The sequence below is a fragment of the Augochlora pura genome, chromosome 10 (genome assembly GCF_028453695.1).
Source record: "Augochlora pura isolate Apur16 chromosome 10, APUR_v2.2.1, whole genome shotgun sequence".
NCBI lineage: Eukaryota > Metazoa > Arthropoda > Insecta > Hymenoptera > Halictidae > Augochlora > Augochlora pura.
This window is the reverse complement of record NC_135781.1, coordinates 9699176-9723505: the sequence shown is the minus strand read 5'-3', so window position 1 is coordinate 9723505 and position 24330 is coordinate 9699176. Positions and strand designations below refer to the sequence as shown.

General features: G+C 31.9%; 2 protein-coding genes across 2 annotated transcripts; one reads left to right on the top strand and one right to left on the bottom strand.

Moving 5' to 3' along the window:
• The first annotated feature begins 59 nt into the window (after window positions 1–59).
• On the top strand, window positions 60–20410 carry Nf1 (neurofibromin 1). Its single transcript, XM_078191674.1, has 25 exons — window positions 60–201; window positions 2503–2830; window positions 2909–3127; window positions 3446–4133; window positions 4223–4493; window positions 4581–4958; window positions 5031–5217; window positions 5580–5621; window positions 5741–5814; window positions 6124–6986; window positions 7304–7605; window positions 7702–8263; window positions 8423–8971; window positions 9058–9252; window positions 9336–11427; window positions 11514–11654; window positions 11738–11996; window positions 12081–12196; window positions 12397–12513; window positions 13006–13092; window positions 13181–13383; window positions 13490–13676; window positions 13812–14074; window positions 14356–14526; window positions 14896–20410. The coding sequence occupies exons 1-24, from the start codon at window positions 142–144 to the stop codon at window positions 14441–14443; spliced, it is 8271 nt and encodes a 2756-aa protein (XP_078047800.1). The 5' UTR covers window positions 60–141; the 3' UTR covers window positions 14444–14526; window positions 14896–20410.
• A 1594-nt stretch (window positions 20411–22004) lies between these two features.
• LOC144476016 (uncharacterized) lies at window positions 22005–24058 on the bottom strand. The gene is made up of 3 exons (XM_078192524.1): window positions 23415–24058; window positions 22825–23305; window positions 22005–22746 (listed from the first exon to the last, which is right to left on the bottom strand). Exons 1-3 carry the CDS (start codon window positions 23443–23445, stop codon window positions 22230–22232), a joined length of 1029 nt encoding a protein of 342 aa, XP_078048650.1. The 5' UTR covers window positions 23446–24058; the 3' UTR covers window positions 22005–22229.
• Between the last annotated feature and the right edge of the window lie 272 nt (window positions 24059–24330).

Sequence of the window (24330 nt, the reverse complement as noted above, 5' to 3'; positions counted from 1 at the left end):
AAGAACGAGCCGTTGCGGTTGCGGCGCTGTCTCGCCTGGCAGTCGACGTTCGTAAATGGCGACATACCGATGTCGGATATTCGTAGCGAATTGGTGAATCGTCGTACGTGATGACGGCTCGTCACTGAACCTCGGGCGGCGATGGGCACGCAAAAGCCGGAAGAATGGGCGAATTTGCTGATCACACGTTTCGAGGAACAGGTACATCCCAGCTGTGACTCGATCTACAAATCTGTTTAGCTTTCTTTTCCTGTTCTATCCGCCTTCCCTTTTCGTAGCTGTCTCCTCTCTTTTTCTTACCTACCCTCTTCCGGTGCTTTCTCTCGCTCATTTGCTCTCTCTTCCTCTGTTTCTCTTTCTTCACCTTTACCTACACTTCTTGGTCCTTTCTTTTGTCTCTACATACTTCGTCTCCTCTTATCATTCCTGCCATGCCTCCTTTTGTTATTATTTACATCGTTTCCTTTCCGTTCGTGTTCGGTGTACATTGTATCGAAATAATTCTACTGTGTTCTGTACACAATCGGAAAGGCCGGCAGCGGTCACTTCGATTGCTTACAGCTTACATAAACTTTTATAAGAAAGCATGATTCTGTGCTATTGACATCATTTATACACCAGAGCCACGAAATGAGAGTAAAACACAGTTTCTATTAATAAGTATTTATTGGTGAATAGTAAGAAACTAAGGATCTAGATGATATACATACGCAAGGAAAATTTTATAAGCACCGAATACTGCAGCAAAACTTCGGGAAAATTGATCAGATAGAATACCAAATGAAATCTACATGTTACATTCAATTCAGTATTTCTGTCGAATTTTTTGTTGTTGTCGATTAGCTCTTATTTAATTATTTGTTAGCTTTATTAATATTATTCCAATTCTGGTTTTATTTAATTATCTTTTAATTCTCTCAATTAAGGAAAAAATGTATCTATATTTGCATGTTATTTCCATTCAGGTTTTCTTAAATTATTTTTTACTTCAATCAACGACGAGAAGTCAGTCCGTAATTTGTAGCTTATAAATGATAATATATTGTGGTGATTTTATATTTTTCTCATAAATTTCGAATTAAAATGATATGTAATTTAAACAATTTATCTTTTCATTTACTGGTGTAGTCATTAATAGTTCGTATCATTGTCCTCATGACTGTCTGTACCGTCCAGACTGTCCTTCGTTTGTTCGTTGATTGATTCGTTCATTCATGGGAAGATGCTTTCTCGCGGTCTCCTCCCTCTACACGCCTTGGAGTCCACGGTTTGACCTTCGCCCCTTCCCCCCCTTTCCCTCCACCCTTTCAGCTATTCAGTTAAGGTGTATACAAGGTGTTTCAAAATTCAAGTATTATTTAAAAAATTTAGTGTAAATGATATTTAAAAATTAATAACTTATATAGCCATAATAAGATATGAGATTTTTAAAATTAATGTTTCGTACGCTTTAAAATTATTTAGAAATCCCGAGAAACTTTAATTGATTTGATTAAATGGATTTTTAAACATATTACATTCCGTTTTAATTGAATAATCGCATAAGATATTAATTAGTGTTGAATAATATTAATATCTTTCTTTAACACAAGAATTCTGCCAACTATTTGAATATAAAATTATTTAAATAAAAAGTTCAAAAATTAAATTATTGCAATACTCTCCATAGTTTTCTTCTCCATTTAACAATCTTCCTATATCCACATAACACCGCTTACGTTGTGTCACGGGGTGGTGAATGAAATTTGCACCCGGCTTATATGCAGAAGAATTCGAATCTATGAGACACCTCGATGCATTTAAATACTGAGAAGCAAATCCAATTATACGAATACGCATGTAACATTTGAGATTTCTGTGAATGGCATATGTCACTGAAATAGTGTCTTCGATCGGTTAATTCATACAAACGCATAAATGCAATGGACATAAATCTTGATAATATTTTATTATAAATACTATTAATTTTTTAAATAATCACTTTCTCTATAAATGACAATAAAAAATAAAATATTATATTTTTTTAATTCAATTCTTACCTAATTTTTTTATATTCGAAAAGTTATAAATATATCAATAAAAATTAATATACACATGAAAAAAATGTGGAAACTCGAAAATTTAGTAGTAATAATACGTTTCAAAACAAACAATTGTACATTTTATATTTTGTGTTTGATACATTTCATTCACAAATTTATTTAAAATGTTTAAAATTGTCAAATTATAATGAGTCAAATAACAATTATAATACAATTGTTTAAATATCTAGGAATATATATTGATATCACCATGTAAATGTTGGCATGTAATCCATTCAAATTATTTTAGGAATGATTTAAAATATGAAGAGGTTAATATTAAAGGATCTCATCACACACATGATTTTATTAATTTATTAATTCAAGTTTTAACAATTACATGGTTAAATTCAATTGAATATTCAACATTGTGTGTATTCAGAAATAATAATTAATAATTAGATAATTTTTTTATATACAGTTGCCGTGTCGCAGTGGCCCACAAACCACACACTCTCGTATGAACGAAGAAAGAAACAAAAAATGCCTGATTCAAATTTCTCGCTACCGTTTCTCTCTTGTAATATCCAGTCTCACTAAGATACTTCAAAATGTTACTGAAATGGTACCATGTACTGGAAGTCAACGCATTTTCCACAGTTCTGACCAAGATCGGCATTGCTATGAATCTATTATCATTGTTTTGGACACTTTGGAAAAGTGTCTTGCAAATCAACCAAAAGATACAGTTAAATTTGACGAAGCTATGAATGTAAAGTTTCTGCTTAGAGAAATATGCCAATTTATAGGTACAAAAGTTTTAAAAATAGTTGCTCTAATTCTTCATTGCTGTAAAATTGAATATCATAATAATTTACAATTTGCAGATATTCCAAATGATAGTGCCCAAAATACTCATTTGAAAAATTTGGCAAGCAAAGTATTGTTTGCGTTGAGCTTAAACTTTTTTAATGCTGTGTTTAACAGAATATCCGCAAGACTTCAAGAATTAGCAAAATGCGGCGATGAAAATGTTGATTACAGTGATATTGAACTAATTCAGCATATTAATGTGGATGTTCATAGACTAATAAAACTATTAAATGGTAAGTTTTTTTCTTTTAAAAATATTAGTATCAGTATTTATATAAATATTATATTCTGGCACTAATACAATAATGGTATGAATAAGGCATAAATAATTAATAAATTTTATTTTATATTAATTAACGATTTCTTATTTGCTATTTTGTATAATTAAGTTAACTTAAACTTATCTAAAAGCTTATTATTTTTCATCATTAGAAAGCTTAGACATATCAAGTGGAATTTATATTTGTTTCATAAATGTATTCAGCCTTTATTTGTTTTATCAATAATATTGCATAGTCTGTTTATTGTTACTAAATTTTTTATTATTGCAGAAACTATTAAAAAATTTAAGCAACTGAAAAAATCAGCACACATTGTTCTTATGAATTCATTGGAAAAAGCAATTTGGAACTGGATGGATACATATCCACATGAATTTGCTGATATTCAAAAAAAGCCTACTGAAGATCTTGGAAAAGCATGTGAAGAACTATTTGACATTCTCGACACATTTGCAGACAATAAAAAAGGAAGAGCTGCAGCCGTTTGGTCTCTACAAATTATGCTTCTGATACTTTCACCAAAAGTTTTAGAAGAAATAGTGAATGCTGATTCTGGTGCTCCTTGTGTGGCAAAACATATGAAAAAAAAGCAATTTATTGAAATGGTTAAAAGACGTCTAGGAATGCATGGTAACTCTAGTAGGCAAATAATAGAAGCTGCAGCAGTCACCTGTGTTAAACTTTGTAAAGCGTCAACATACATAAACAATCTCGATTCGAAGAACGTCATCTTCACGCTTGTTCAACATGTAATCAATGATTTAATGGCACTACTTTTTAGTCCGGGAAGACTATTCTCTCGTGGTCATAGCTACGTTGCCCAAGACATCGACCTAATGATAGACTGTTTTGTTAGCTGTTTTCGCATTAAACCTCACAACAACGAAGTACTTAAAGTCTGCTTGAACCTGAGTTTTCCATCAACATACCAATTTGTCTTGGTTAGCTCATTATACAAGTAAGGAAAAAGTTATTACAACAATATTTTTTAAAAGTTTAATTTTTATTAGCTTCCAATTAAAAATTCTAATACATCTTTTGTTTCAGAATTGTAACTCAACCAAGACTGCCGTGGTGGCCTCAAATAGATCTTCTGTATTCGTACAGTACAGAACTTAGGAATATGTTTACCGATATTTTAAGTAAAGTGACACAGAGTTACATACCACACACATCATTGCGAGTGATTCAAAGCTTAACACTCAAAGGTAAAGAACAGAATAAATATAGAGACCGTGGAGAAGAAGTATCCAGTTACAGAAATTTATTATTATGGATGGTAAAACTTATTCATGCTGATCCCATGTTGTTACTAAATGTAAGTATTTTATATAATGTGATTTGCTTATGAACTAAACATTATTTAGTTTTACATGTACCATACAAACTCTGATTTCTTTTACAGAACCAAGGGAAAGCTGGTCACGAAATACAAAGCTCCACATTAGAATTAATTAACGGTTTAGTTTCTTTGGTTCATCAACCGACAATGCCAGATATAGCATACGAAGCAATGGAAGCATTATTAGTATTACATCATCCAGATAAAATAAAAGCATGGAATCCGGAAGCTCCGATTAATACATTTTGGGATGTTAGTTCACAAGTTCTGTTCTCCATTTCTCAAAAATTAATTCAACATCAAATTGTTAATTACACCTGTATACTAAAATGGCTTAGGGAAATATTGATTTGTAGAAACGCTTTTCTTGCACAGCATAAGGATTATGCGAATGTGGGTAGCCAGATTGCTATCTGTAAGCAGGCACACATTAAAATGGAGGTTTGTTTAAATTGGAACGTATTTAAATGTATGTCGTATTACAGTGTATATTAATTACATCTGTATTTTCAGGTTGCACTTTTCTTGTACTTGTGGAGTATAAATATGGAAGCGGTTTTAGTATCAATGTCTTGTTTTGCGTTGCTGTGTGAAGAAGCAGAAATACGATGTGGTAGTGATGAAGTAGCTGTAACTTGTTTACTTCCTAACTATCATTTATATCTTGAATTGGCACAAGCTTCTACTGCGTTAATCACTGGTAAGTTTTAACTTTGTATGTATCGAAGGTTTGATTTAGTTAGGAATATGAATTATCATATGTTTTAGATCGGAATTCGAATCGAAAAATGGGAACTAATTGGCAATAGCTAAGCATTAATTTTAAACAATAATATATTTATTTGTTTTTTACTCTTAAACTTGTTCATTTAAAATAGTTCAACATGTGGCCTAAAGAAATGGAAATTTATAAAAAATCAGTTTCGGTTCGAATTGCTAATGCAAATATTTTTACCCGAATTCAAACATTCATTCATGAATTTTTGAATTCACTTTGTATTTTGATTAGTATAATCCTTATACGGCTGCAGTAGAGTATTAAAGACCTTGTTACCATAACAGCCAGCGGGGAAAGTGAAATATGTTATCACGATCATAATCATGGTACGTGTTATTCAAAAAATACAATTGAGAATACTTTGCAATTTATATTCTTTAAACTAATTCAGTTATTATAACTATTTTATCAGTAATGAATAATAATGTCCAAAAATATATTTTAGGACGCGCTGCTTTACAAAAAAGAATTATGGCCTTATTGAGGAAGATAGAACATTGTGTGAATGGTGTACAACCTGTATGTATATGTAACAATTTATACTCTATGTTTTTATTGCTACTGTAATTACAAAACTGTAGAATTTGAAGTACATGCATTGTATAAAAATCTTTAAAAAATAATCAGTATAAATTTGACAGTACTTAATATAGATTCGTTGTATTTTCGACATATTGACATTGTTCATAACGAAATTGATTTTTATCCGATTTTAAATACTTTTCATTCATTTAGATAAAGTAAATTTGCATATACTCTAACAGTCTAGTAATTACTTAATATTTATGAATAGAAAGTGATATAAATACATATTTTCTTTATATTTAGGCTTGGGAAGAAACATTTAGAAACTGGGAAATTACTTCTCGGCAACTGGTGAATTATCCGAAATTTAAAATCGAGGATGGTCAAATGGAGTACCATCGAAGTACAGGAAAACGTAGAGCATCGCATCAAAATTCAGAACATGAATTAGAGGATCAAATTAATGAGTGGGCAAATATGACGGGAGTTCTCTGCGCTTTAGGTGGAGTGTGTTTGCAGAAACAGTCTTCAAATAAACCATTATCAGGCATGCTAGCAAATCCGGATTTAAAAAAATGTTCGTCAAAACAGGAACATTGTTTATCAAATCCAAGTCAAGAAGTTCAATATTGCATGCAATTTGTTTTCAATTTACTGCGTCTACTGCTTTGTAATAATGAAAAATTTGGAAATCAAATTCAGAACCACGTTAAGGAATTAGTTGGTCATGAAATGAGTCCTGCACTATATCCAATACTTTTCGATCAGATTAAAAGCATAGTTGAGAAATTCTTTAATCAGGCTGGACAAATTGTAGTAGAAGATGTTAACACTCAATTCATTGAACATATAATATTTATTATGAAAAATATACTGGACTCAAAGACGGAACAGCCTTCTGACTATCTTGGGATGACGAGTATAGAAGGAATGATGTTAGCAATCGTCAGATATGTTCGACATTTGGACATGACAGTACATTCTATTCATATTAAAACTAAATTATGCGAGCTTGTCGAAGCAATGATGAAACGGCGGGATGATTTAGCATTTCGACAAGAAATGAAGTTCCGAAATAAGCTCGTGGAATATTTAACCGATTGGGTGATGGGTGCTACACATCAAATTACTCCATCAACTAGTGCAGACATAACTGTTCTCACTAGGTAAACCATCTTTTACGTTAGTAATTATATACATGTATACAACAGAATAGAAACAATATGAGCTCTACTATTGCTCATAAGTCATCGAACAGTTATGATATTTATTGTGATAACTGTCCAATGATATATACTGGAGTGTATTTTAACGCACAGTATTTAGCTTCTTGATTTCCGTGTATAATTTAAATCTTTAATGAACTAAAATATTTAACTAACAATAGTCTAATTAATAAAATCATAAAAATGTAAGATAGACAAGTGTCTTATTTAGATTATATCTTATGAAATTTTCCAAATATTTGTGTGATACTTTTTAGAGATTTGGATCAAGCTTGTATGGAAGCGGTGGGAGCATTATTACGAGGCCTTCCTTTGCAACCTGAAGAATCGGACCGTGGTGATCTAATGGAAGCAAAATCCCAATTATTTTTGAAATATTTTACGCTCTTCATGAACTTGTTAAACGACTGCAACGAAGCCGCTGCAGAAGAAAAGGAGCTCGCGTCTCAGCAGCGACGTTTATCTAGCGGTAAATTGTCTACGCTACGAAATGCTACCATACAAGCAATGAGTAATCTTCTCAGTGCAAACATTGATAGTGGTTTGATGCATTCGTTAAGTAAGTGAAATTATGTGATTTAAGTGAATCCATTTAAAAATATTTTATTTTAACATACTTTATTCATTGCGTTTTTAAATGTCTTAATAATTATAGGTTTGGGTTATAATCCTGATTTACAAACGCGAGCAGCATTTATGGAAGTTCTCACTAAAATTCTTCAACAAGGAACAGAATTTGATACGCTAGCAGAAACAGTATTAGCAGATAGATTTGAGCAGTTGGTTCAACTTGTTACAATGATCAGCGACAAAGGAGAATTGCCTATCGCAATGGCTCTAGCTAATGTTGTAACAACAAATCAAATGGATGAGCTTGCACGAGTTTTTGTGACATTGTTCGATGCAAAACACTTATTATCACCACTCCTATGGAATATGTTCTACCGCGAAGTGGAAGTCTCTGATTGCATGCAAACTCTATTTCGAGGAAATAGTCTTGGAAGTAAAATTATGGCATTTTGTTTCAAAATTTATGGTGCAAGTTATTTACAAAATTTATTGGAACCATTAATAACGCCGCTGTTAGATGACACGATAACTGGATTTGAAGTTGATAGCGCAAGAATGGACACCAACGAGGACATAGAGCAAAATGGTCGCAATTTGATAGCATTGACGCAAAAAGTATTTGATGCTATAGTATCTTCAGCCGATCGGTAAGTTATTAAAACGTTTGAAATAAAAGTGTACGAAATGAGTCGTTTAACACTATGTATTGCACGAATATAATTTACACAAAAGTATTATAATATTAATTTTGTGTAATTTTATTACATGGGCACAGTTTATTATACCATTCGTAATCATTTTTCCAGGTTTCCACCACAATTGCGATCTATGTGTCATTGCTTATACCAAGTACTTAGTAAAAGATTTCCACAATGTCCTCAGAACAATATTGGTGCAGTAGGGACAGTAATATTTTTGCGTTTCATCAATCCGGCTATCGTATCACCTCAAGAAATGGGTATTGTGAACAAACCTGTACCTTCTCAAGTGAAAAGAGGTCTCATGTTAATGTCTAAAATACTTCAAAATATTGCGAATCATGTTGAGTTCAGTAAAGAACAACACATGCTACCCTTCAATGATTTTTTGCGGGCGCATTTTGAAATTGGGAGAAGGTTTTTCATACAAATAGCGTCTGATTGTGAAACAGTAGATCAAGCCAGTCATCCAATGTCGTTTGTGTCAGATGCTAATGTACTAGCACTACATAGATTGCTTTGGAATCATCAAGAAAGAATTGGTGATTACCTTAGCAGCAGCCGCGATCACAAAGCGGTAGGAAGAAGACCTTTTGATAAAATGGCTACGCTGCTGGCGTACCTTGGTCCTCCCGAACACAAACCGGTAGATTCACAGTATGTAGTCATACAAATATGTTTAAGTTATTATAAATTATCATAAAAAATATCAACCCCTAAAACACGTTAATTTCATTCAATAGTTTAGTATTTTCTTCATCTTATGCTCGGTGGTCAAGTATTGATATGTCTTCAACCAATTTTGAAGAAATTATGGTGAAACACAATGTACATGAAAAGGAAGAATTTAAGAGTATCAAGAATTTAAATATCTTTTATCAAGCGGGAACCAGTAAACAAGGATACCCTATATTTTATTACATTGCTAGACGTTATAAGTGTGTACTTTGATCCTTAACTTATTATTATTTAACTTTAAGACTAAGTTGTAAATTTTAACTGGAACTTTATATTTTTGTAGAACCTGTCTTGGTGATACACACGACGAGTTGCTGATATATCACGTAATTCTTACACTAAAACCATTCTGGCATGCTCCGTATGAATTGGTTGTCGATTTCACGCATACGTGTTCTGACAATCGGTTTAGAACTGACTTTCTACAGAAATGGTTATATATATTGCCTAAAACCGCCTACGAGAAAATTCACGCTGCATATATTTACAATTGCAATAGTTGGGTAAGGGAGTACACAAAGTTCCATGACAGAATCTTGGCACCTTTAAAAAACAACAAAAAAGTAATTTTTCTCGATGGACCGAATCGTTTGAACGATGTGATTGACATTGACCAACAAAAACTGCCTGGTGCTACGCTCTCTCTTGACGAAGATTTGAAGGTTTTCAACAGCGCCTTGAAACTTTCTCACAAGGAAACTAAGGTATCCGTGAAAGTTGGACCAACTGCTATACAAATTACGTCGGCAGAGCGATGCAAAGTACTATCGCATTCCGTTCTTTTAAATGATGTTTATTATGCGTCAGAAATTGAAAAGGTTTGTTTACTAGACGACAATCAATTCACATTAACCATCTCAAACGAAACAGGCCCATTATCTTTTATTCACAACGATCGCGATAGCATCGTTCAGGCTATAATTCATATAAGAAATCGATGGGAACTGTCACAGCCCGAGTCTGTGTCGGTTCATCCAAAGATTCGACCTAAACATGTACCCGGCACATTATTAAACATGGCTTTATTGAATCTCGGTAGCTCGGATCCAAATCTGAGAACAGCGGCATATAATCAATTATGCGCTTTAACTGCAACATTTGACTTGAAAATAGAAGGACAGCTGTTGGAAACATCTGGACTCTGCATACCATCGAATAATACAATATTCATCAAACACCTCAGCGAAACTTTAGCTTCCAAAGATCCACACCTGACTTTGGAATTTCTAGAAGAATGCATACAAGGATTCCGATTATCGAGCATCGAATTAAAACATTTATGTTTAGAATATATGACTCCATGGTTGAATAACCTTGTGCGATTTTACAAACCGAATGACGGTGGAGGAAAACGTCAAAAGCAAGTGACAAAGATTTTAGAGAAATTAATTACGTTGACCATCGAAGAAGTGGAAATGTATCCAAGTATACAAGCCAAGATATGGAGCACAATTGGAAGATTGCCGGATTTAATAGATACGGTACTTGACAATTTTATTCAACGTAGTACCAACGAACTTGGATCGCCAACAGTTGAAATAATGGCAGATACAGCAGTAGCCTTGGCATCTGGAAATGTTCAGTTGGTCGCGAAAAAAGTAATAGGAAGGCTCTGCCGAGTTGTGGATAAAACCTGTACTTCTCCAACACAATTACTAGAACAGCATACAGGATGGAATGATATTGCTATTCTAGCAAGATACTTACTGATGTTGTCTTTCAATAACTGCCTGGATGTGGGGAAACATTTGCCCTACTTGTTCCACACAGTAACGTTCCTTGTCTGTTCCGGAAGTTTGAGTATGCGAGCATCTACCCATGGATTGGTCATCAACAGTATCCACTCGCTTTGCACCTGTAGTTCTCCTTCTTTTTCAGAAGACACTTACAGAATATTGCGAATGAGTTTAGATGAGTTTTCTCTTCCAAAGTTCTATTTACTTTTTGGTATTAGTAAAGTAAAATCAGCTGCGGGTACAGCATTTAAATCTAGTTATAAACAGTCGAGCGAGAAATGCGCCAGCAATGAGCGTAGCATTACAGGTACACACGAAAGAGAAAGACTTTCATTAACTAGCTTAGAAATTATCACGGATGCTCTCCTTGAAATAATGGAGGCTTGTATGCGAGACATTCCACAATGTGATTGGTTGAAAACTTGGACTTCTTTGGCAAAAGATTTCGCGTTTTGCTATAATCCAGCTCTTCAACCAAGAGCTCTGATCGTTTTCGGATGCATCAGTAAAAGTATCAATGATCAGGATATGAAACAGTTACTAAGAATACTAGTGAAAGCATTGGAAAATTTTAATGATATTACGTTGCTCGAAGCAATTATTATGTGCCTCACTCGGTTACAGCCGCTATTGAGATCAGTAAGTTATAACTTACATCTCCTTGTATACATACTGTCAAAATATTTTCAAACATTATTCCAGTTAATATTTCTAATACTCTTCAGGAATCTCCAATACATCGGTCTTTATTTTGGGTAGCAACATCGGTTCTTCAATTGGATGAAGCATCCTTATATGCATGCGGTTTAGCACTTCTTGAACAGAACTTGCATACTTTAGAATCTCAAGGAAATTTCGATGACAAGGTAGCTGCTTAACAATTATTTTATTTATAATAGTGTTTAATGCATTTAATTATTGTTTCAAAAACACGTGTTATTTATTTTAGACTTTGGAACATGTTATGATGTCAACTCGTGAACCTTTAGAATGCCATTTCAAACAGTTGGATCAGGCTGTAGGACTATCATTCAAATCCAACTTCCATTTTGCATTAGTTGGACATCTTTTGAAGGGATATAGACATCCTACTCCAACGACTGTAACAAGAACAGCTAGAGTGCTCACTATGTTGTTAGGTATTGTAGCAAAACCATTCAGAAGGGACAAATTTGAAGTAACACCAGAAAGCGTAGCTTATTTAGCTGGTAAAGTTCTTTTTCACCTCATCTTTAAATACCAGTGTGCTTGTATATTGGAAGGTAATACTTGATATATTTTTATGTAACTAGCTTTGGTATCAGTGTCAGAAGAAGTGAGAAGTAGATGTCATATTAGACATTCGATCGCTAAAAATACAGAATCGGGTAGTACAGACGGTATTGATAACTTGCTTCCTCATAATGCAGTGAGTAGGTTTTGTAATTCTTCTTGTGTAATATATTGTACTATGCATAATACATTTGCAAAAGTAGATATTGATATATCCACGATTTTATCGTGACTTTGATAAATGACTATGTCACTGATCGTGACGTAAACTATTCTTGACAGTTAATATTTAAAAACTATATAAACTTGTCTTATAAATTGTATCTCCATCCACAGGATACATCTAATGCAACAACTAGCAATCCTACGAATCGTCGTCAAAAATCGTGGGATTTATTGGATCAGTCCGCTCTCACTCAGGCTAGACAACAAAAACAGTATTCAACGCATCAGGTATGTAATATTTTATTTAGATATCAGCATATTAAATGTTCCACGTATGAAATAATACATTGTTTTCAATGACTAGCCGTTTTGATTAAATTTTTATCACAGAAATAAAAAATAGTACGAAAGTACTCCGTATTTTCCTCAGAACATGTAACATATTAAGTTCCATTTATATTTAATATAATTTTTTTGTTCTTACTTAACAAAAAGTTTATTATTCAAAGTTTTACATAATTCCTTTCAAAATAATATTTTCTAATTTGCCATATATTTAGCATATTTTAATAAATAAGTATCACTTTTCCATTTATTAATATTATTTATTGTTTTGTGTTTTTTGTATGTTCCTCTATTTTCTCTTATGGTCTCAATGCTCGCATCTACATATGCCTATCTTGCCTGTACCTGGGTTGCTTAAAATGCAATGCAACTTGTCACTTGTATGTGTCATACTCCATCAATCTGTACGAAAATGATGTCTGCAACATTAACTAGACTGGACGGATTTTATTTAAAACGCAGCGCTCCTTTTCGGTACCGACTGCAAAGGAAACAAAATCCACTGAAGAAGCAGAACCAAAGGTACTATTATTGTATTTGAGTATAAACATTCAAAACCTTTTTCTTCATCAATTTCAATACTATAGTCAAGTTTTTATGATTCATACAGAATCGAAGTGCCAGAGTAAGTGTCAGCAACGAAAACAATGTATTACTCGATCCAGAAGTGCTGACAGACTTTTCAACCCAAACTTTAGTTTTAACTGTTCTGGTTACTTTGGTGAAAAATTCGACTGAAGAGAATGAGCAACGAATTCTTTATGAATACCTTGCAGAAGGTTCTGTAGTTTTTCCGAAGGTATTTCCAGTAATGTAAGTTCTTATCTCACAGAAACTTTTTAATATCGTAAATTAATACAATTATACGGAATAACAACTATATTTATATAAACATTATTTGTTACTTTGATTTTTACAGACACAATCTGCTCGATGCAAAAATCAATAATGTTTTGTCTTCCTGTCACGATCAAGGCATACTAAATTCTGTACAAGCAATTATACAAAACATGATTGCATGTGAGGATACAAGTCAGCAACAATTACATTATTTACAAAGTTGTGGATTTGGAGGACTGTGGAGATTTGCTGGTCCGTATACAAATGTAAGTAAATATCATATACTATTTCATTATATTTGGAGCATATTAAGATATACACTTCAGTTTATTTTAAATGACTGCTTAAAATTTTGTTTCATTTTTATATATAATCTCCCAATAATGTTCAATATTTTATAGTCTAATTGTACAGCTAAAAGTGCTCAGTTATTCGTGAATTGCTTAGAAGCAATGATAGAAACTTGTCTACCAGTTGATGAAGTTGAAGGATCACACAGTAATGAAGTTCCATCTGAGAAAAGTAAACGAACGGATATGCAAGCTTCAGAAGGCTCGTCGAAGAGCAAAAATTCAAAACTATGGACTAATCGAACCAGTGCACGTACATTTTCCGAAAGAAAAGATGAAACTTCTCGAAACACTATAACCGTCGTTCACAGAGAGTAAGTTAATTGTTTATAACTTAGTACTTCCATTTTAATAGATTTGGAAGGGATGTTTTTGCACAATATTATAGTACATGTAATTATGTAAATAAAAAATCGATTCATGCATTACAACACATATTAACAGTTCGCCAGGAAGGCCGGGTCATTTCTGACAATAAAACCTTCTACTTTTTTTTTCATAATATCTGAAGTACAATAATTTAGGTTGGGTCAAATGTGACTCAACACAACCTTCCGATCATTTGCTTTCCTACTGTTAACAATACCAATTTTAGTCGCAGTACTGAAAACAGGAGGGACATTTCCATGGATTCTATGAGTCAAGGAGGAAACACTTGTAGTAGTGGCTGTTCACAACCTTAGCAATTAGTGTGTGAATTTAAAAAACAGTACTGTAAACATGGGCAAAAAGGGCAAGTTGGTTGGAAATTGCAACGACAACTAAGGTATATATAAAAAAGTTAATTTTTATCATTATTTGTTATACATAATATATATGCTTACTTATTATCAAATATTATAAACTGTTAGAAAAATGTTATTATTTTTATAATTATATAAAAACTAATTTATTGCTAAAAGTTTAATCAATTTTGTTTTATAATTAAATATACTACTACTTACTAATAAATATAAAATTTAGTCAGCATTCAGTATGTTAGATATTTTATATATTACTGCATTATTCGTGTTAGTAAATTTTCAGCTGTCAATATTCATAATAAATATAAATTATTTATTTTAACAATATCTCTTTAAAATAAATAAGAAAAGTGCTTTACTACACTAATTTTTGTTATATATTTTCTCTTAAGGAACGCAAACATTTTGGCTCCGTGTTATTGCTGCAACATGTCAAATCAGTTTAATCCAATGCCGTCCACCTCACGTTAACGAAGCCACTGGAATGGAATCCAACACACATTACGCATTCTTATTTTCTTCATTATTTTAAAACAATACGACTGGACATGCTAAACGTGAAATTTGGGAAACCACGAACGTTGATCATACATATGAAGGTGTATGTTATTGGAAACGAATCTCATATACTGTACTTTTATCACGGATACTACTGTATCTATGAAAGTCGTAATTGGTTCTTAGTAAAAATTTAAATTTATGTAAGTGCCTTCAGTGAGCTCGAATACTTTCTGCGTTGTTTCTATAAGTTGAACTCAAACGAACCATTTATGGTAAAAGTTAAAAAATATTCACAGAATTGAAGCATTCATTTTTAAAGAAGAATTCGTGTAGGAATTCTATGGTCTGATTTTATATTTCCAAGTTATTATACTGAATACATGTAAACAATATATTACTGAATTTTAAATAAATATATTTTGAACAGACTTGCTGAAAACATAAGCAGGCTAGGATTAACAATGTTTTGTAGATATGTAAATATGCACAAAGTGTACAATGTTATTTTATTATCAGTTAAATAACACAGTTGGATTGAAAAACTCGAGCTGAACTACAGTAGTATCCGTATGTATCTGGTCTTGTTTATTTTGCTTCATATTAAACGCATATTCTTGTATTAACGGTCTACAACCCCGTATTGTTTGAAAATTCGTTTTGGACTCAACAAGTAATTTGTATTTAAAGCGGAAGGAATTATATGATAAAGTGTCAAAAAGTTGACCTTTGTTGCATTGTTGGACTATGCGATCAACGATACTTGAATGAGAAATTATAAAATAATTTTAACAGTTAATCTAGTTTGTAGTATCATGGCAGAGGTGAGATGTTTATCTAAATGTTTATAACCCTTTACAGCTAAATATTTTTATATCATAGACCGAATCTGTTTCTCTTTCTGAACAGATTTAACATAGCCCCACGTTGTTAGAATAATATTATTATATACATAGTTTATCAGAGAATTCTTATTCCATATACAGCTATAAAGGGTTAAATGCGTTTATTTTTCATTTCAATGTATAGTAGAGAAGAACGGTATTTTACGACAGACACTCGGTTCTATTTCTTCGACTTGATTGCGGCAGATGATTAAAGAAGAGAATGTAGATGTTAATATTATAACGTGACAGGCGAGAGATATTCGTTGCATCGAAACGATGTGTGTTTAACCGGGAATTCGTTGAGAACTATGACGAGAAAGCATTCAAGATGCTTACATAAATACATAACAGAATTTTTCTACGAACATAGAGATATATTATATCGGAAGGAATGTATTCGTGCGAATAATCGCGAACTTTTTGTGTTGTCAGAAGTATCACGTGAAGAAAAAAAATGTAATTTGTTTAGAATAGAATTCTCGAGCAGGGGAGAATTCCAAGTATTATTATTTTGTTTTATATTTATTATTTGGATGTAATCGAATTTTATTAGAAAAAAAGAACAAACGAACAAAAACAAAATACAAATGATAAGATGTATGTGTGCGTTCTACGAAATCGTGGTTATTGAGAATATCGAGTTTTCTCTTTGATAGAATTTCGGGAGGGACGAATCTGGCCTCTCGAATACAATTATTATATAATAGTATAGGTTCAACCCCTTACGCTTGGCATATATTGTACGTATGTGGACTGAAAGTTAAGTATCATAAATCAAAAATGATGTTTTACTTCGTTCAACCCTGCAATGTAAATTCGCTTTGCAACTAATTTGTTTGTGAATTGTTGTTCCAAGATATGTTCACTGAAAGATTTATACTAATATTTTCTTAACAATGACAGTGATGTTCACATCGATTAGAAAAAATTGTTTTCAAACATTTTAGCTATTTTGTTATCTACCGGTCATGATCAGTAAATAGTTTTATTTAATTTGGAGAAATGAAATACACATATTTGTTTACATCACTGATTTAAATAACTTCATTCATTTCTGTTTACTGCACAAATTTTTTAGATTAAAACAAAATTATTAAAGAATTTCTAGCAAATTACGAATACTATCTATTTTCATCTTTTTCGACCTGTTAACTGGGTGATTGCATGTACAAACAAAGTGAAAAACAATAGAAAACTAAACCTAACCATGATTTATACTGTATTACATGCAAAAACTATATGTATATCATACTCTATTACAAATATAGAATTAGGCTTATCAGTCACCAAGTTACAGTTTGAATGCAAACTGCTGTGTACTCTTCGGTTAACAGGTAAATGTTTTTTTCTAGAAATCGTATTAATTTAATTTAAGTTTTTATTGGAATTAATGATTTGAAAACATAGGGAATCTCTGCGTTACAGATCTTCCAAAAAAGCGTCAGGGGGTTGATTATGCGACGATGCTCTGGACCAGAATGCGTCCGGTGCATTGATGCGTCGATTCGTCTGGAGACGCTCATGCTATCGGACGATTATTTCTAGAGTTCTCTAAAACGAAACACCAATGATTCTATTGTCTACTACTTATTGAAGTACAAAGTGAGACCATGCGTTATTTTTCCCCGCAGTGTACAAAGGCACAATGGGATATTTCTAATTACTAGTGATTAGAAAGATAAATTGCGATCAACCGCAGCACAAGCCTCGATTCTTCCAATCGAAAACAATGGCTACGAATGCGGAGGGTATATGTATTGCGTAAATATAGTAGCTTAATTGCAGCAATATAGAGGTATCTGTATTGAATTCGTTCATGCGTTTATAGGTAGTATACATATAACATACAACATACAGATGGTATCTTCTGTTGATCGGACATTTAACGGACAGTGCGATGAAATCATTACGATTAGTTCGCATTTAACTAACATTTGACATTAAGAATCTCTTGGTTTTGTGCGCACGTCTAATTCTTGACTAGATCATTTCGATAATTTCGTGAAACAAAGTTTAGAATTTTCGAATCCCGTCTCATGAACGACCTAACACTTATAAAAATTCTATATTCAGAATGTTTCGTAAAGTATTCGATATACAGGAAACTTTTGTGTAAATTTAAGACGAGCTAATATCGTTGTTCTATATTAACAGGTTGCGTAACAAGTCCGATCGCGTTTTTTTGTAAGAAAATAAGGTATTGTGCAAGTCGTCGATCCGAATAGATTATACAATTTCAGCCTAATCTACCCTGTCTTACAGTAAGCACTTTCAGTTTTCATTTAAGTTAAGTTGCATAGAAATAGGTTCACGGGAACAAATTTTAAAATTTATTGAAACCATCGTTTTGAATTCGAGTAATTTTCCTTGTTTTTTTTTCTAGGTGTCAGAGGTTCGCGGACAGACTTATTGTAATAGTACATAGCTTTAAATTAATAATTTTCGATGGGAACCTAAAGTAAACACATTAAGTTACCTAAATACAGAAAACCCTAATTTCGAACACTAATTTCCTGAATATATCGTATCTTACGAAGCACTCTACAAATAAATATTTGATAAACTATATTAATACTCGTATAGGACATCATGGTTCAAAGAGTTCTAATGATTTCCAACAGTTCAACTAATGAAATATATGTTACTATTAGGAAAGATAATTCAATAGATTCGAGTGTCCATGTAAAATGTTGATTTAAAATGTACAGTCTTCTAAATGCTTGTACTTAGATATTTTTTAAGCACCACGAGTCGACTTGCGCTGCGAATAAAGCGTTGTTAATCTAGTTAAATGTTTAAGTGTTATATCTATTTTATGCGGTAATCGCAAAATATAAAACAACAGATATCTTGAACAGAGATAATATAATTCTTGATGTTTTCATATTTTGAATCGGAGGCACCGAGTTCCTCGTTCATCTCGAAGAAATGAATCGTGTTATTTGACTAAATAGTCATTGTTAACACGTTATTCAACGTCATACGCCGTGTACATGTTCCCAAGCGTATATTTTTGACAGTGATACTCCATTGTCCGTTCCTTTTTATTGACAGATTAGTGAAACTATCAAGAATTATTCTACGTTAAAATTCTAATTCAATATTTTCTAAGACGCGAGATAATCGTACCGACCACTTTGCCCTTATAACTGTTTTTACTCTTCTATATTTCAAGTCTAATCTGGATAAAATATTCTATTTTCATCATTTACATTCAACATAGGCTAAACAACAATTAACGATCGATATTGGAAACCTTTATATATCGAATTAATTTTATATAAGTTGTAATGCTATTTTTAATCATAGAAAGACGGTGGTGAATAATTCTTAGCAAAATCCAAGTGTAATCTTTGTCCTTGAAGCGACCTAAGTTATGATTTATTATCCAATGTATATAATGTGTATGTAATATGTTATTTAAATGAAAGCTCTTCAGCATTTCGTTGAATGAAACTATCAAATTTTTAGATTATGAAATCTATTTCGTAATACTTCCGTTCCTTCTAATTTCATGTTCTTGCTCACCGATAAAGTAGACGTTCATTAGTAACTGCCGTATTACGTGGTCGATGTTTTTTACCAAAGGTATATGTACACGCGCGCGCGCGCATACACACATGCACACACGTACGTATGTATGTACGTAAATATTAAAAGATTGTTTTTAGACTGCGTTATACATATAAGGCGGCTAATAACGTTAGTTATTGATAAATACCAATTAATGATAATAATAAACAAGGAAGTAATATTGAATTGATGTACATCTTCTGGGATCGTTTCTTTCACCTGGGTAGAAGTCATTGTGAAACTTATGCATCAATTCAACTATTAGTACATAAATAATTATAATTGTTTCTTATATACAGCATTGATCTCTTACGTTTGTTCAAACAAAATTTCTTTTACGGTTTCCACCGTTATCATTTAATGCAGACTGTCACAAAGATTGCCATAAATAATATTTTGAGTTACGTAAGTATAGAAAACTTCAATTCAGAAAAAAGTTATTTTTCAAAAAATTATTTTGATAAGCGTGTATACGTTTTCTTTATCAACAACATTCAGTCGACAATCTTTTTTTTAAGAATTGTCAAAGGATAGTTTGTCCTGTAACTTAATCCATATTTTTCAAAAGAATTTTTAACGTTTAAACATAATTTGATATTAAGAATTTTAGAATTCGATTTGATGTTTACGATAAAAATGGGCAAATGAATTATGTGGACTCTGGTAGAGTGTATTTATTTAAAATAAAACATATGTACATATATCAATCCGATGGTCGTATTCATACTGCTAATACAATAACTCTGACAGACAAAATTATTACAAATTCAAAGTTTAAATGAATCATTATTTGTAAAATCTTATATATTTTAACGAACGCTAAACTGAAATAGAGGTGTGGGGTATGTCCGCGATTGACACGGTAGAACGTTTCTTCTTTGGTAATGACCGAAAACAAAACATAGATTTGTTTTGTTTTCATATCTTGTTTATCTGAATAAAATGGCGATTTATTATGACAAAAAATATCGATTTTTCAATGAATTTTTAAACATTCATTCAAAGATAAATCCTGAGAGAATTATAATTTTAAACGATTATTATAAAATACACTAATTCGTAGGAAAGTTCGTAATTTTATGATACATAGAAATATATTGACAAAATTACAGATTGAAATATCTCATAGTTTATTCAAACAATATACAGACATCATTTTAAGATTTCATCTATACAAAATAAAAAAAACGGATGACCTTTTGAATGCGCAAATCATTTCGATATATTGTTATAAATACTAGTTTCGGATTTTTATACATAGTACGACAACAACATTACTTTTGTTTAGTGTTTTAGACGTATGAGAACATTTTCACGAATATAATAATTTATCCATTGATCGCGAACTCATGTATTCTAAATATAAATTTTGGCATCGTATTCTGCAGATAATCAATGTAAATAATCTTATACGATTGCTTTTTAATATACACGTTATACAAATTAACCTAATATTAGACGGATGATTCAGTATTTTTTGATAAAGTTTTTTTAACTGATTACATTAAAATTATATAAAGTAAAACTAATATTGTTCAAATATTTTCAGTAGTGGTAAGAAATAGAACAAAATTTTCTATTGCAAAAATGCATTAAGGATAAAATGCATTTAAATTACAGTATAGAAGATTGCTCACAGTCGATTTATAATTTTATTTAATGTTATGAAAAAATGTGAAAGAAAAATTTGTATAGATTATAAAAACTCTTTCGTTAATAATGCAATATGTAACTGATTTTTTTGGGTTTAGGATTTTGATATTGGATAGTGTAGGTGGAGTGGAATGGCATAGAAGTTTCTTACCACAACGTTAAATATTTGGTCGTAAAAAATAATATATTTATACCCAACATTTTTCAGTTCAAAACCAGTAGATTTTATTATCTCCTGTTATTGAAAATGTGATAATAATCATGATTATATTTGCGTATTATGGATGATGTAAATTTGTTGTTTTTCTTGCATAAAATGTCTGTCACTTCTGTATCTAAGCCTTTAACAGACTATTTCCATAAAATTATACATATATAATTTTTTTCATCTAAAGGCTTCAGCTTTTGTAGTATGAGAATGTTATTTTATTCATAAATAATTTTCTCACTCATTATAAACATTTTGAGCAAATGAATAATAACTTAATGAAATTAACGAAAATAATAAAATATTGTTAAACTACACAATAACTTGATGTTAATCTTATATACATATCCTATTGATCATCACGCTGTTACTAAATAGATTTCCTAAATATGTTATTAGATAAAACATTTAAATTACAAAATACGAACAAGACTCAATTCACTGTCATTGGAAATAAATAAATTTGCGGGAAAAGATACCAAGTTAATTAGACTACACAAGTATAAAAAAATTGTATTTTCTTGAGAATTGTTGACTGAAATAGTTTTTCATCCATCGATTATGGTTTTAATTCATGAATCTGTTGCGTAGCTTTGGGTGGCATTTTGGGGGTTTTGGCTGGTTCGGATGCCCGTGGAACACAAAAGCGTTCTGCTTGTAAAAATTAACTAGTTACACAAAATCGTCTTTAAAACTTTATTTCCTGAATAACAACATGTAATATACGTACTGTAATATATACTAATATACTTAAAAATAATATCATTTTGTTCCTAATTATAAATTGATTTATATAATAGAAGAAAATATCAAAGGACATTGTAAATATTTATATCTGGCTTAGTAAAAAATATAAATCTATGCATAAGTATTTGAAAATCTTTACTATTTTCACATTGCAATTAGTTCATAGTTTCTCTAAAATCTGTCTTTTCTTCTGAATAGCTTTACAAAATTGTAAGTAAGTTTTCAAGATACTACTATATTCTGCACTTTGCAAGCTATCGTATTGTTTCTTTAGATTTTCTTTTTGTTTGATTTCATTCATTGTGGCAAACAATTTTTCATCTAGAATAGAGTTTAACGTTTTGTAGGCTTCAATAGTCATTGGAGTCTCCATGAACATATTCTTAATGCAAGACAATTTTGTGATTTCTGCTTTAACTTTTGCAATTTCAGCTTCTACTAATACAAACTCTGATTTCTCTAAATAAATACGATTGAGGTCATTATATTTAAGATTTCTCCAGCTGTCCAGTAAAGTCTTGCATCTGGTAATATCAGCTTTGTACTGCTCACACAATTCTTCAATCTTATCTTTGCATTGATACATTTCTATTTCATAAGGTTGAAACAATTTTTTACGCATATTACAATCATTTGATCTCATTACTTCTTTCATATTTCCTCCCAATTGTTCGTAACTGAAATATTTTTAAGATATATAAGTATAATATAAATTTTTATATTGTTAAATCTGAACAATTATAAATTTATTAAACCTTAAAACAAAGTCATGTATCTTCTCTCGAAGTAATGCTTCTACATAACATTTAATATTTAATTTCTCTTCATAGTCAAGATCATATTCTGGTATGTCAGTAATGCCTAAAATTGTTGATTTTTCTTGTACATTTAAAGATGTAGGTGACAGGTGCATATATTCATTGATCTCATTAATCAAAAGTAGTCCTTTCAATTTGCTAATGGTATGTTCAGACAACACTTTCTTTGCATTCATGGATGCTTCTTTTATACATTCTAAAATTAATTTGTATTTTGCATGATTTCCGATGCTTTCTTCCAACAAAGATAAATTTTTTGTGGCTTTCTGAAGATGATTAGATCCTTGATTCTGGTATATAATACTTCTATTTGTACTATTTGAAAAGTTACCATGTTCTGTTAAATTTTGCAACGAATCTACTCTACCCATTAATCTACTACAATTAACGCGGGATATCCGCGATATACTATGGATATCTGAAAAAGAAAAATATTAATATTATTCGAAAAATTACACTCTTAATATGCTGAGACCTATCTACGACAGTTCAAACCGTTAATTTTCAATTATCGAGTAATTACATACCAGATATTTGGCTTAAATCACTGAAACTCATGTTATATTTGTTTATAATACGTGAAACTTGTCACTATTAAAAAATAGATTCATTGAAAGTGAGTGCATATATAGGCAAACGGTTTCAAAACGAATTCAAACGGTTACGGAAACTGAGAGAAGTATGAGAAGTCGTCAATATCAACGTTGACAATCGGAAAAAAGGAAATCACTAGAAAATTCTTACATATTGTTGCGTAGCTTTGGGTGGGATTTAGGGAAGTTTGGCTGGTTCGGATGCCCGTGGAACACAAAAGTGTTCTACTTGTGTAGGACTTGCAAAAATTAACTAGTTACACAAAATCATCTTTAAAACTATATTTCCTGGATAACGATGTTATCTCCAAGCTTTCAGAATAAAGTCTGTCATATTTTTCCGAGGAATCGAGTTTTGTTCCTGCGTTCTTTCTGGTGTTTTCTGTCTTGTTCAACAGGAAAATTGGAGTCCTCTGGAAGCTAGATTGGTGGTTCGACGGTGCGCGTGTGGATGGGAGTGCGCGAGAGTCGAGCGCGCAGAGGTAAAAAACCCGCCGAAACGAACGGAGTGGGGATGTGCCGCGCGCGAAGATTTTGACTCAAGGACAGAGTGTGTGACAGAGAGTCCCTATCTAACGATTTACGACGTCCTGCACTTTAGAGATCCGGATTTGTTATTGTGACTCGTCTAGTTCGTGTGACATTGTAGACGATCTTACGAGAGGCGACGTGACATTGTCTATATTCCTCGATTAATCTCGCTAAATAAAGAAAAGGCTCGACGATGAATTTCGTGGGAACTCTTTCATTATCTCCTTACATATTCTCAGTTATTCCTCTCGGGCGATCCAGTGCCTCTATATAAATATACGATATAAATCTGTATTTATATTCGAATTTCCCTCCTGTC

What these genes read in the sequence shown, in the direction of transcription:
- Nf1 (XM_078191674.1), top strand. Translation starts at nt 142, where the DNA reads ATGGGCACGCAAAAGCCGGAAGAATGGGCGAATTTGCTGATCACACGT. An exon ending in TTATCACGATCATAATCATG is followed by an intron (nt 5,622 to 5,740) that starts GTACGTGTTATT and finishes AATATATTTTAG; the next exon opens with GACGCGCTGCTTTACAAAAA. An exon ending in CTGAAGAAGCAGAACCAAAG is followed by an intron (nt 13,093 to 13,180) that starts GTACTATTATTG and finishes TGATTCATACAG; the next exon opens with AATCGAAGTGCCAGAGTAAG.
- LOC144476016 (XM_078192524.1), bottom strand. Translation starts at nt 23,445, where the DNA reads ATGAGTTTCAGTGATTTAAGCCAAATATCTG. An exon ending in TGATTTAAGCCAAATATCTG is followed by an intron (nt 23,306 to 23,414) that starts GTATGTAATTAC and finishes TTTCTTTTTCAG; the next exon opens with ATATCCATAGTATATCGCGG. An exon ending in ATACATGACTTTGTTTTAAG is followed by an intron (nt 22,747 to 22,824) that starts GTTTAATAAATT and finishes AAAATATTTCAG; the next exon opens with TTACGAACAATTGGGAGGAA.